Below are 14,094 nucleotides of genomic sequence, written 5' to 3' on the forward strand. Positions count from 1 at the left end.
AATTTCTAAATTAGAATTCTATCATGGAAAACAGCAAATTCCAGCTGTAAATATTTAGGCTAATGAAATGTCCCACAACAATTCACAATACTACTACTAAGCTCCACATTACATTCAAAACATTTTAAATTAAATGTATGTGTTCCTGTTTCTTTATCATGCACCTTTCTTAAAATGTTCTAAGTTACCTTGTTTCACTTTTCTTTACAGTGTTTTAACATACAGAATTACCTTAGAATGCTTCTCAAAATGAGGCAAAGACCTATTCTCAAATCCATCAGGAACTCTGGACCCACTGATAGCCTGCTGACCTACACATGCAATCATCTGGGATATATTAATGAAGGAGCCTAAAAAGAAAGGAAAAATCTTACAAATGAGTAATATCAACACTCTGACAGAGCTGCCTTCATTTCTTTGAAGACAGTTAACAATTCTATATTTTTCTTGGAGCCATGGACTTTCATTACAGCTAAATACTATCCTGTCTTGTGTTATGGATTCTGGTTTATAAAACACGATTGTAGTTTCAGTATTTTGATTCACAGTTTCTCCAATAAGCATATTTCAACATTTTAAAAGAAGGGTTAAGTGTTTACCATGATTTCTACAACAAAATAAACCTCAGATAATGAAAAAGCTTTATTTGCAGTGAAAATGGCTTTTTACTATTTCTAATTCTCAACGAATCATTTCTGGCTGATTTTTCCACGTGACAGATTCTTCAAATGGGAGGTACAACAAAAGTCTTCAGAACAAGTCCTAGTAGGATGCTTTTCAAGTAGTACAAAAAAATTAAAGACAATAACTGAAAATGAGCTGGTGAACTATTTAAATGAGAGCCAACTAGCAATTACTGAAAGGAGTCACTTCAACTTTGCAGGATGTGAATTGCGTAATTGCACAACTGCCTGCATCAAATAAGCTATTTAACAGAACAAGTAATTTTAAGAACACAGATGGAATTAGCAAACTAACGCTGGAACTCAGCTATCCCTACCTTTAGAACCACAAAGAGCCATAATAAGGGGACTGTTGCTCTTGTCCAGTTCTCTGAGACAGGCACTGCCAGCATGATCTCTGATAACAGAGAGTTCTTTAAGTATTAAAGCCTGAAATCCAAGAACAGAGATTTGGTATTAATAAAGAAAGCCATACGCAAACAATATATTACCATTTTCCAGCAGTACCTTCAGCAGTGAATAAGTACTAAAAATAGAATTAAGAGAAATAAGCCTGGAATTTATTTTGGTAAAGTTGCAACTTTTAACTTGGGTAACTTTCCAGTTTGCAGCAAAGTAATTCTTTGTTGGGTTAAGGCAGCAGTATCTGGGCACATTACAACCTCTCAAGCTACTTACACCAAGTACTGAACTAAGCTAAGCTGTACTATGTGAAAGATTACTGCAAAGAAGTAATTTTGGAATGCTCTCACAATGTACAGTGTTAATATCTCTGATATTTTATAGACTATACCAAAAACCAGGGTCTCTGAGAAGAGGAAAAGCATGAAGCATGTGAAGACTTCTTTCAGGCAAAACATAACTAGACAAATGTGGAAGTACTTCACAGGGTGGGTTTTCCTGTCTGTTTTTCCTCGTACACTTCCTCCCCTACACCCCCTTCTACTATTAAGAAACTAAAAGAAAATACACTGATAGCCAAGAGAACAGACATATAAAACTATTAGTTAATTAACATAGTATTCTTCAGCTTATTAACATAGTATTATTCAGATATCATTAATATACTATCCCTAAGCTTTTGGATAATGTTAGCTGATCTTAATTTCTTTTTTTCTTTTAAACAGAAAGAGTCAAAAGAAAAAAGTGTAACTGAAGTCCACTTGACAGCTGTTCTAATAGGATACAAGAAAACATAGTGCTTGTAGACAGAATTCTAATTAAAAGAGTTTTGTTTCTTGGACTAAATTAATTGTTGTTACTGTTGTTTATTAATTCAGTAAATATTGGTAAATGCAATGAATCTTGTTTTCATTTTCTTATTCTGTGTCACCTCAACACTTCCAGTGGGGTGGGAGGATCCTGGTTATTAAGCATTTAACTAACATTTTAACGTTTAGCTGGCTATATGCATCTAAAGAATTAGATATTCAGACAACAAAAGTTGCAGGCACACAGACTATAAGATATATAAGTCTAAGATATTGTCAAATATAAGATACTTCTTATATTTTTAAGCATCAGGAGACAACGTTTAGCTTCACAAACTCTGTGAATACATTCATAAAGTTTCTATTCTAAATACATATTGACTTAATTTAAAAAGCTTACCTCTAGCGTCTCTTCTGCAGTACAACCAGGCTGCTGCTGTAGCTTGCCAGTGTTCAGTGCTTCAATATATTCATCACATTTCTTATAACCAGCATGCAGCAGCTCATACTTAGCTTTTAACAGGCCTTGACCTGGGGTAACGTCACCAATTCCAATTGAAAAGCCACGATTAGCTGTCACAAAATAAGATTATAATGCCAGCTCAATCTCATATGTAAAAATAGAAATGAAAATCAGGACATTTTGTCATTTGGAACTTTGTCACTTTGTTATTTCCTCCCACCATGTGACAGACATAAGCACTTTGTAAACATACCAATTGTTTCACTACTTGACAGTTTAATGACTATCTTTTTGTTTTTTCTTTGTTTTGAACAGGATACATTGTATATGAAACAAATTTTGCTTGATTGTTCTGGATTTCCGCTTTAAGATATTGTTTTACAAGGAAACTTACAAAGATAGACAGGAGCAAGTCTGGCTAGCCTTGACATGGCATCTGCAGCTTCCACTTGTCCCCAGTCTCTCAGCAAAATGTAGAAGATATTATTTTTTGATCCAGAACCTAGGGTTCCTTTGTCCATACTGCCACTCATTAACTCACTGTTCTGAATTGTGACATCTAGAAATAGAAAAGCAAAAACAATTCAGAATTCTAAAGCATGACTCAAAAGATTCTCATACTCAGTTCACCTCTAAAACACATCCAGAAGCAGTCTGAATTTGAACATCTACAATGTTATTGAAAGCTTACAAAACGCAACTTTAGAAGTATTACTCACAAGAATCATTGTAACACAGATCTTCCCCTTTGCCACAATACTGCTTGCCCTTGGTTCGCAGATTGGCTTTTACAGGACAGTCATCACTGGGCTTGAGAATGAGGCTGAAAACCTGCTTTCCCGTCCAGAGTGTTACAGGCTTAGGAAAATAAAATGACAGGAATTAGGGTTACAGATTTTATGATACAACTACTAGAAGCAGCAAGTAAGAGTCTAATTGTAAAATTCTGTTTTTAATTCTTAATCTTTCCATACTATATAGGAAGCCACATAATGCTATTCCTTTGAATAGAAAACCAATATGCACTTCTACATAAATAAAAATGCTGATTCCCAAATGTCTGTTCTTTATGTAAGGGTATGTGCATGCATTTACTGAGACACGCTCCATTGCTCCCTCTCATTGTCACGTTCCCCTGATTAGGAAAGGAAAAGAATATGATGCTACGTGAATTTCATTTCACAAGCTAGGTATCACATTTATAGTTACTTATGTAATGCTGTCTGAAGCTATCAGAGATTAAAGATTTATGTAATTATGTACTTCACTCACTTGTAGTTAAACATAAGTAAAGACATCACTGCTAAAAGCAGCTATATCTTCTCATTTTGAATAAGAAAAGCAGTCAAAGAAACACTGCTCCTTGTTAAAAAGGTTCATGTAGACTCAAAATGAATGCACTTTATTTCTTACAGTATCTAATACAAAACAAACGGCAGAAAACATAAGAATGGTCTCTTCACTGAAAGCATCCCCATAGGTAAAGAACATTAGAGAAAGTGTTTATAATATTAAATAACAGTGTGACACACCTTCAGAATTGCTGGGGGAGGAAGACGAACTTTAATTTTTTCATCCTTGCCAACCAGAATAGAAGCAATGATTTGACAGGCTTTTGCTCGATCAAAGAAAGTATCTTTTAGTGTAAGAAGATAGGCACCTGAAAAGTGATTACATGTAGAGGTTATTGCATATTCGGTATTAATGACCTCATTCTGATACTAAGTAACTATGCACTGCACGAAATAATAGTTTACACAGCTTTTCAGATAAATTCAATTCTATGACATTCACATTTCATAGAGTCACAGAATCATAGAATCACAAGGTTGGAAACGACCTACAAGATCATCTAGTCCAACCGTCCTCTCATCACCACTGCTACAAGCACTGAACCACATCTCACAGCTCCTCATCCAGACACCTCTTGAACACTGCCAGGGACAGCGACTCCACCACCTCCCTGTGCAGCCATTTCAGTGCCTGACCACTCTCTGAGAGAAAAAGTTTTTCCTTATGTCTCATCTGAACCTCCCCTGACACAACTTGTGGCCACGTCCTCAGGTCCTGTTTGCTGCCTGGGAGAAGAGGCCAAACCCCTCCTCATAACAACCCTCCTTTGCTACCCTCTGTTCTTTTTCATACACTGTGCCATAAGTAAAAAAAAAAAAAAAAAAAGCTTCAGCACTGACTTTGTACACTTTCATATATTCATTACTTCTCTTGAAGAAATAATGCAAACTGAAGATACTTACTGTAGGTTAAAACTCATTTTAGGCTAATAAGTTTAACTCCTCTATCATAATCATAATTAATCTACACTACATAACATGTGAAGATCCTAAACATTCACTTTTGATGTTGAAAAGACCACAAGCCACAAAAAGCTACTAAAAATAGCACCAGCTACAGTTGACAGTATCAGAAGCAATCTGAAGAACATCCTATTTCAGACTAAAAAAAAAAAAAAAAATGGCCTTACTCTCATACAGTCACTTTCACTTGTAAAAGACAGAATTTATGTTGATATAGGAAAAAATTACTAAAAAAGGATTCTCAAAGAATTATTACATTACACAGCTCTAAAATAAGACTAAGTACACACCTGTTAAGAAATCTTGAATAGCAGCAATTAGAGGTTCTCCATTCCTTGGTGTTACCAAGTTTGCTTTAGTCTATTTGATGTAAAATTAAAAGTTACACACTGCAAAACACTGATATTCCATTTAGGTAGATTTAGATAACAATTCCTGCATCCTGATACTTCACTCAAATATTTTTAAAATACATCACTTCCATGCACTAAACATTAAAAACTATGATTTAACATGTATCACATACATCTCCTCAAACATCATACTACAGCAAACAAATTGAGTTTAGGGTAAGGAGCTCCCACTCACACTATTTCCTGCTCCAGTTAGTCATCTCTATAACCCCATCTATACAGTACCTGGCTGCCTCAGATTTGCCTGAACTATTCACAGGACAACAAAAACCTAGATTATACTTTTTTTTTTTTTAAATTGTTGAAGCTTTCTTTTTAAGCTCCCAAATCACCTCAGCAAGTCAATACATGCTGCAAACAACAGCTGTCTTTGCACAGCAGAACTAGTCACCCGAGAGGACCAGTGTCCTGGAAAATCCTCAAATTACTGCTACTGACTCCACTTTCATGCTACAGATAAAGCACTGCAACCACCATATTCCTCTATTTACCATTTTTTTTTCCCCCCATTTTTTCCACCCTCCTAAATAAAAACCTACTCATCTGTCTCCTCTAGTAACTATTAGTTCAGCACAAACCCACTATTTTGGCAGCAACTGATAATGGTAGTCAAGCAGAATCATGTTGACAACATGTATTTATATAAAAATCCAGAATTTGCCAGGAATACTAAATGCACATGTATTAGACTATCACCCAGTCTACTGTCAGACTAACAGCTCTGTTTTATTCTCAATTCCCTTTTCCATTTTGCTTCTAAGGAGTTTCATAGCTGCATACTATCCATACTCATTGAACCTGATGGTAACTTTAGATCTCACATGTAAGATAAGTATTACAAGGCATGGCCATCACTAGCAAAGTCCCAATACATGATCTACATACATACCCCCATTAAAACAAGTGCTTCTGCTTTTGCTTCTTCTGTCTGAGGAAGGTGAAGGTTCATCTCATCTCCATCAAAGTCTGCATTATATGGTGTACAGACACATTCATTAAATCTGAATGTCCTATGGGGTTTTACTCTAGCCTGCAAACAGAAAAAAAGTGTTTTGCATGCAGCGAAGCATGTGGAGAGATGAAAGACTAAGCTCAACTGCTTCTCTGTAGGCATTATACATTCTGTTGCAGATATGCATCAAAATTTCTGACTGTGGGACTCATCACAGCCATGAAACAGAAACTAAATACATTATTGGTTACACAAATACATCTAACTTCTATTATGAAGTATTTATACAGAATGCTTTCTAGAGGCCACAGGAACTTTACAATAGCGAAATGCTTACTCAAAAACATATTCTGAAGTCAAATAGAGCTGTTAAAAGAACTGTCTGGCAGCATACTGTCCAGTTACACATCAATTCCCATGCAAAAAGCACAACTGCACGGTTAGAAAAGCAGCTATTTCTGTACATGCAAGAGATAAATAGCTGCAAGTGAAGGCCTCTTAATCACATGATGTACTACCACCTTACTATTAGACTGTGCACTCACAATGTGAGCCATAATGCTCAGCTTATGAAGAGAGGGCTGTCGGTTGAACAGGACAATATCACCATCTATAAGATGCCGTTCCACAATATCACCAAATTTCAGCTCCTGTGCCATCTTTTCTCGGTTTCCATATTTCAAGAATCTTACAACAATGTGTCATTAAAAAAAAAAAAAAAAGACAAAGACTTAGAGAACTTCGAATAAATTCTGCGTTCACAATGCAAGCTTCTCCATTAAATGTTGAAGTATTTGTACTGCAATGACTAGATGACAAAATGTAGGGACTGCATCACTAAACATTAGATCAGTTACTATTTTAAGTAACAAAATTGTGGTATTAGTAAAAATGACAGTTATTACCACAAAAACTAGGAAAGCCTACAAAGACAAACCAATTATTTTTGTTGTATCAGGGAGAACGGGGAGTTTCAATCTCATACAATTACTTTTTAGTATCCATAAACTGATAGCCCTTGGGTGAAAACAGACAGCACAAAGTGACCAATATTGTCTCCTTTCACTTATCACCTCTCAGTAAGACCCAAAACATTCATCTCATTCAAGTTTCTATACTACCTATGGTATCTAGGCCTCAATACCAAATAGAGACTGCCCTAAAGTAATCTAATTGCAGTTCACTATCATTAATATGTGAATTTTAAGTATATGCATATATATATAGTGAATATAATCTCTCCAGGTTTAGTATGACTCTTTTTCATATATATATATATATATATTTTTTTCTACTGTCTTGTATGAAAGATGCTAGAGAAAAAATGATGCCAATCCCTTTAGATATAATTGATTCCACACAGCAGTAAGAACAAGCTCATGAGAAGAGATGAAAAGTGAATAATTACAGATAAACATGGTACCTTTTCATCTGTGTGTGCCTTTGCTGAATGAAATTGGCTCCAGGATGAATATCAGGACCATTTCGGACAAGTTTCCTCATAAAATTAATATTTGCTTTATTTACCTATTGCATAAACATTTCAAACAGGAAGAAATGAAACATCCACAATTTTTCAGCACAACTGATTATCCCCCTCACAGCCTTCAGCAGTGAAGTAAGAAGAGAAAAATTTAGAGCACAGTAACGTGAAAAGTCTGGGAAGGAAATTCAGAAATAAGACAATCACTCATTAAGCAGATAAATCAATGAAAATATGAAGCTATATTTAAAGTCAGAAAACATCAAGGTAAACCATTCTATCCTGGTCTGTCACTCCTTACCCCATATGCTTCCACAGTACTTGTATACACCTGATAGTACAAGTTTTGTTTACCAGCAGCAGCCAAATCACACGCTAAGCTAACAACAAAACAACCTCCCCCCCTCCAAAAAAAAAAAACAAAAAAAAAACCACACCACAAAAAGGCAGAGAAAAGGTTTGGTTCTATGCTACCTACCTTTTCAGGAAAAGTCAGTATTTTAGCAACATGAATAGGCACTGCTACTTCATCTATTCTTAAGTTAGGATCGGGGGAAATAACCGTTCTGCCAGAGAAATCCACTCGCTTTCCAGACAGATTCCCCCTAAACCGACCTAACAAACAAACAAGAATTCCTTCAGAGAAAGTTAATTTCAAAATGCTGCCTGTTATGATAACACGTTAGAATATTTTTGAAGGTACTTAACAGTAGCACAACACAATGGTAACAAAGAGATGCTTTGGAATAGAAAATAGTTTTGACTTAACTAAAACCAACTTCCTATACAAACCTTGCTTTCCCTTAAGTCTCTGGACAAAGCCTCTGGTCCATTTTTTAGGTGCCATGTTCAGAGGAATTCCAGAAAGCTCACTGTTGATGTAAAGGGCACACTGCAATTGAAGGAAGTCCCAATCTTCCATAATCATCTGTGTTTTAGCTCCTGATATCCTGTGCTAAAAAAAAAAAAAAAAAAAAAAAAAAAAAAAAAGTAATCCATTTCAGAAAATAAACAAAGCAACAAATTAAACTAGTAAAGAGTTTAATTCTGACAATGAGCACAACTCTTTTTTGGAAAATAACATCAAAAAACTTCACACTCATTAGAATGAAAAAGGCAAGGCAGCTTTCTATTGCTGGAGTATAAGCCTTTCCACAAAAAAAAAAAAAAAAAAAAAAAAGAAATGTTTTTGTCAGCTTTTGACAAATGCATAAACTATGAATTCCTTTAAATTGTACATTTTTCCAATCTGCTGAAAATAATATAATTTCACAACTAGGAAAACAATCAGTAGTTACTCATTCTTCGATCACAGGAGAATTTGCTAACTTAGCCTTGTTTTTCTGACAAAAGATCAGTTTTGAAAATATTGAAAAAAATTAGTCTGGTAGAACAGTTCTTCTAAATAAATGGTAAACCATCAGATATGCTTCTATTCAGCTCGATAAATGCGCTAACTGAAAATTGATTTCTTAATAACAGATAGAATAGAAAAAGGTCAAGAACTAGAAAGGTTTCCACAAAAAAGAGTTTTCACTTTAGGCAACCATTAAAAAAATGTTACAATAATGAGAAGGGGGCAGGAAAAACCCACAAGCAAACATAAAAAATGAATTCACAGGCCAAAACCCAAAAATGAAAAATCTTGTCCCAGGTCTCCAGCACATTTTTAGCACGTTCAATACCAGAAGCAACCAGAGAGCTAGCTCTATTTGAAGCAACTTGATTTCTTTCAATAGAATTCCAAACACCACAGTGGTACAACACAGACTGTTTGCAGGACTGGGAGTAGCAGTACATATAAAACCACTTGCTATAGTCAGCACTAAACATTTTGAAAGTAACAGTCTCAGAGAGCTTGAAGGATGACTCACCTTTTTTATTACATCATTGAGGAAAATGATCTCTGTCAGTTTCATTGTCAGGTCATCTTCGTTGGTGCCAGACTTCAAGTCACTCACGACAGAGGGTCTGATACACAGTGGAGGCACTAGAAGCCTTGTGAGGATCAAATCTGAAGGCTTACCTGCTTCTGGGTTCATTAGAAGCAGAGGGATATCTTCTGCTGGGATTCTTTTAAAGAGGTTCAATACTACTAATGGATTCAAATTTTCCTACAAAATCAAACAAAATGGTAAAATCAAGCCATCATGTAACAATTTGCAACTCCCTTCATCTACTCTATTGTTGAACAATTAGTATTTAAAAAGAATAAATAGAAAACCATTATCAACACACAAGAAAAACACTATCAACAATTAGTTTATTAATTCTGAACCAACCTTTATAGTTTCTTATACTTGCTATTTTTTGTTGGCTTTGTTCATTAGCAATAATTTAAGTCATTTTTAACAGTATTTTTTTTAACAGTATTGCGTAGTTACTTCTTAAAGCATTGTAATAGAGGCATTACAACAAACTTAAAATACTTTTCTTACTTAATTAGCAGAAACTGAGATGAACTACAGTACTTCCTAGTTTTTCTTTAAAAAAAAAAAAAAAAAAAAGACAAGATACACATTTCGTTTCTCTTCCAGTACACCTACTTCTGCAGTATGAAAAACTCCAGATGCTCATTACTTTTGCTGTGCATATATCTACCCTGATACCTTCCCAGTTCAGCAAGAACAAAAAGAAACAACTGCACACAATGCAAAGCTGTATGAAACAATAACAGCTGATTAAGTCTCTTCTCTCCTCATCATTATTACATTCTTCTAAAGAAAACAAATTTCTACGTATTACAGTCCACTCAGAGCTACAGTAAATCTAGAGGTACACAGCATTTCTTTGGATCTACATGTCCTACCTCCTCCATCCCCCCCACATTTTTTTTTTTCTTAAGCTTCTTGAATTCTCACATATGAAGAGCAACCCCCTCACCTACAGGCAGAAAAATACATACCAGAAGACACTGACAAACAAAGTAATGGTCACAATACAGTAAACATTCTTCACGGGTCTTAGCATTTTTAAAATACTGGTCTACAATAAACTGCTACATTGAGAACCTTTCAAAAGCTTTATTTCATGCACAAAAAACAGCAAAAAGTTCAAGTAATAACAAAGCTCACCTGAGCTCTTCCCAGTAAGGGCTCTACTTCTTTGTTATGTTCTATGGCAGTTTCAAAGGACTGCAAGAAAGTGGATACTATTGGATCCACAACTTTCTTATTGGTTTTGTACTTTTCATGTATTATTTTCAGTAAACCACACTTCTTCACAGTTCCTGCAAGAAAATGTTGTTGTTTTAAAGAAAAACTTAACAGCAACAAAAAAAAAAAACAAAGAATTGCTTCAAAAATCAAGTCACCCTTCCAGAAAACAGCAAGCATATCTAACACTATAAAGAACAATTTAATGAGATTATGAAAAACGAAGATCAGAATTACAGTTTACAAATGCTTCCAAAATAAAGTACCAATCATCAGCAATAGCTTGCCACATTTTAAGCAAATGGTTAAACAGGGCTTTCTATTTTTGGCCCTTGCAGCACAATAGAAAACATAGCAAAGGCAGTAGAACAGCAAAATCCCAGACCGCAGCAAGAACTTGCTTGAATACAACAGCTGTAGGCACAAAAACAAACAAAAAAAAATACTACTCATCTTCAAAAGGCCTCAAATACACAAAGATTTCCAGAGAGATAGACTTACCTCTGCTGCCAACCCTTAAATGAGGTCTGGGAAGGTGTGGATCCTGTTTCCACCCCTTTTGGTCACTTATCTGCATTGCATGCACCTGAGTTCCCCTGAGTTGGCACTGCCTTCCCACCAGGTGTTCAATCACTGCTTCAGGCCTTGACTAAGCATTTTCAATACACACCTTATTCAAGTATTAAGTATTGGTCATTGTAATGAAGAGATGCATAAAAAATAAGTTACTCGGTCAATGTCTACTTCCACATACGTGAAATATCAATAAGACTTTGCTTAGTATAAAGAATGCAACAACCTGTTTCTTAAGAGTAGACAGAGAAAATATCCATTAACTGTGGAAAAAACAAGGATAAAAACCAGTAAAGAACTATGAAAAACTGCTGATGTCAGTGCTCACCATTAAAGGCACCGCAGTAAGGACAAGTGTTTTTCTTCCGGCACTTTTCAGACACCTTCTTTTTCAGCCCCCTCTTCTGAAGATATGTAAGGCCTGGCCGCTTCAAGTAGTCCAAAAACTGTTTTTTTTCTTCTACTGACAGCATGATACAGCAACAGGTTTTGCAGATCATCTTTAATGTGAACACGTAAGCACAGTCATTTAACACAACATGCAGAGTTGTAACTTCTACCACAACCTGAGCTCTTCACTAGCACACAGGATTTTTTTTTAACAAAAATACTGTAGACTTGGATGAAAGATGAATTCATATATCATAACAACAACAACAAAAACAACCAGGTTCATGGGAAAAAAAAATACAGAAAAAAAAATTGTCTAAGTTCTGCGGAACTTAAAAAAAATACAAAGCAAACAGAGCTGTGATTCACTGGAATGGCTCAAAAGGCAAGTTATGCCAAACACATTTACTTCAAACAACTAGAGAAAGGTATCAGATTAATGATTCTACGATTTGATTCTAATCTGTTTGGATCAAAAAGAATAACACTGATGCATTTACACTACTAGAACTGATAATTAAACATACTTATTTACAAAACAGAAATTACATGAAATATTTAACACAATCTTACATTTGTCATCTGAATGACTGTTTTTCAAGCAGTACCTCTTGTATCATCTCAGTATCTCATTTCTCTTTAATCATTTCCTTTTATCAGCCTAGATATTGATAGCAAATGAAAATTAAGTTTACCTGCAAGATGCCAATCACAGCTTTGAAGTATCCAACGTGAAAACACGGCAGTTCCAAGTCAATGTACCCATAATGTCCCAAACAGTCAGCCAGGTTTTTTCCACAGGTTTCACAGGAACGATCTTTTTCACTTGTTCCCTTTGAAAGGAAAGGAACACATGCACAGAATAAAGCTTTAGCTGTAATCAGCTAAATATGTAAAAGACAGAACAGTCCTTAGGCTAGGCAACTATCTTGATAGCAGACCCACAGCCCTCACTCTTTTTTTCCCAGTAACAGAAGCATGTCAGTGGCACTTCATGAAATACACATCATAAAATCCCAAGGGTTGGAAGGGAACTCTGGAGATCAGTGAGTCCAACTCCCTGCTAAAGCAGATTCTCTACAGCCGGTCTAGTAGACAGCAGTCCTGATAGATATTGAATATCTCTAGAGAAGGAGACTCCACAACCTCTCTAAGCAGCTTGTTTCAGAGCACTGTCACTCATACAGTAAAGAATTTATTTTACATATTTGTATGTAACTTCCTGTGTTGCAGTTTGTTCTCATTGCCCCTTATCCTAGTGCTGCATATTGATTAGATCCCCTCTCACCCTTCTCTTCCAGGCTGAACAGTTTCATGTCTCTCAGCCTGTCCTCAGGAGGGAGATGCTCCAGGACCCTCAACATTTCTGTGGCTTCCTGTTGGACCCTCCCTAGAAGTTCCCTATCTTTCTTGAACTGGGCCCAGAACGGGACACAGTATTCCAGATGTGGTCCCACTGGAGCAGAGTAGAAGAGGAGGAAAGTTTTCCACGCAGCACCTCCTAACAGCAGAGACGCTGAACCATGCAGCAGGTGCCACTGAACCATGTGGCACCTGATCTGCAGCCCACAGACCTCAGCTCCATGTTTTGTGGATGAATGTTTCTGGGTCTCTAAGAATCAGGCAGAGAAAACTCGTCTGCTAACTCCCAAGAGTACTTTGCTGAGCCATCCAAATTGTCAAGCTGCAGATGCCATTGCAACTAACAGCCTATATTGTGGAAGTAGAAATATACTTGTGTATACTTTGAATAGTAAACTTCAGATATCTCATTTGTAACTATTTCATGCCAATCCCTAAAAGTGACGTTGTAGGAAACCGAGGCTCCTCACCATGCGGTGGTCGAGCACGCCGTACTGCAGCGGGGCGTGGTGGTTGTCCTGGCTGTACAGGTTCTTGCTGACCACCTGGATGTGGGCCTGCTGCCGCATCTCCTCTGGGGATTTCATCCCGAAGCAGATGTGGCTTCTGGGAGGCGAGAGTTCACATAGGGTCATTCAGGGCTGACTGCGCACACGCGGCCCCCCCCCCCGCCCACACCACCGCTTTTCCCAACGGCCCCTCCAGCCACCCGGTCTCAGTTGCCTCCCGCGCCACGGTCCCGCTCACATTTTCTTGGCCACATCGCTCTCGCGGAACTGCTCCTTCACCATGGCGCCGGCGGCACGGAGATTGCATGCGGCGACAGCAGCAGCAGACCGCCTACCATAGATCGATGGGAACGCGATGGAGAGAGGGATAGAGAGAGCGACGCAGCGCCCTCCTGCAGCGCCCCCTGTCGGAGAGAGCGCACGGCCTCCCGCAGGTGCGGGCGGCGAGGCTCCGCGCCAGTCCCGTATTCCCCAGTCTTCCTCACCGGGTGCAGGACAGAACAAATCGGCAAACGAGCAGAACCGGATCACAGTGCGAGCCTACTGAGGTACCCCACTTAGCTACAGAACCCTCACGTGAAGCCC

The 14,094-nt window shown here is 37.2% G+C and overlaps 1 protein-coding gene across 2 annotated transcripts in view; it reads right to left on the bottom strand.

Annotated features, from left to right (window-relative positions):
* Positions 1–13,892, bottom strand: part of POLR3A (RNA polymerase III subunit A) — a 33,166-nt gene extending 19,274 nt beyond the window's left edge. Inside the window, exons 1-18 of one of the 2 annotated variants that reach the window (XM_042818914.1) lie at positions 13,748–13,890; positions 13,471–13,606; positions 12,334–12,471; positions 11,577–11,748; positions 10,595–10,749; positions 9,395–9,634; positions 8,313–8,475; positions 7,999–8,135; positions 7,461–7,564; positions 6,583–6,724; positions 5,975–6,115; positions 4,963–5,032; positions 3,890–4,017; positions 3,077–3,215; positions 2,752–2,916; positions 2,295–2,467; positions 1,001–1,112; positions 232–350 (exon numbers count right to left, since the gene is read on the bottom strand). In XM_042818914.1, coding sequence (XP_042674848.1) covers positions 232–350; positions 1,001–1,112; positions 2,295–2,467; positions 2,752–2,916; positions 3,077–3,215; positions 3,890–4,017; positions 4,963–5,032; positions 5,975–6,115; positions 6,583–6,724; positions 7,461–7,564; positions 7,999–8,135; positions 8,313–8,475; positions 9,395–9,634; positions 10,595–10,749; positions 11,577–11,748; positions 12,334–12,471; positions 13,471–13,606; positions 13,748–13,791 — 2,478 coding nt within the window. In that variant the 5' untranslated portion in view covers positions 13,792–13,890. Of the gene's footprint in view, positions 1–231; positions 351–1,000; positions 1,113–2,294; positions 2,468–2,751; positions 2,917–3,076; positions 3,216–3,889; positions 4,018–4,962; positions 5,033–5,974; positions 6,116–6,582; positions 6,725–7,460; positions 7,565–7,998; positions 8,136–8,312; positions 8,476–9,394; positions 9,635–10,594; positions 10,750–11,576; positions 11,749–12,333; positions 12,472–13,470; positions 13,607–13,747 lie in introns of both variants that reach the window. The other variant, XM_042818915.1, reaches the window with a different exon arrangement.
* Between the last annotated feature and the right edge of the window lie 202 nt (positions 13,893–14,094).

Source organism: Centrocercus urophasianus, unplaced genomic scaffold (genome assembly GCF_019232065.1).
Source record: "Centrocercus urophasianus isolate 14NV4802_14NV808 unplaced genomic scaffold, USGS_Curo_1.0 seq_17, whole genome shotgun sequence".
NCBI classification, from domain to species: domain Eukaryota; kingdom Metazoa; phylum Chordata; class Aves; order Galliformes; family Phasianidae; genus Centrocercus; species Centrocercus urophasianus.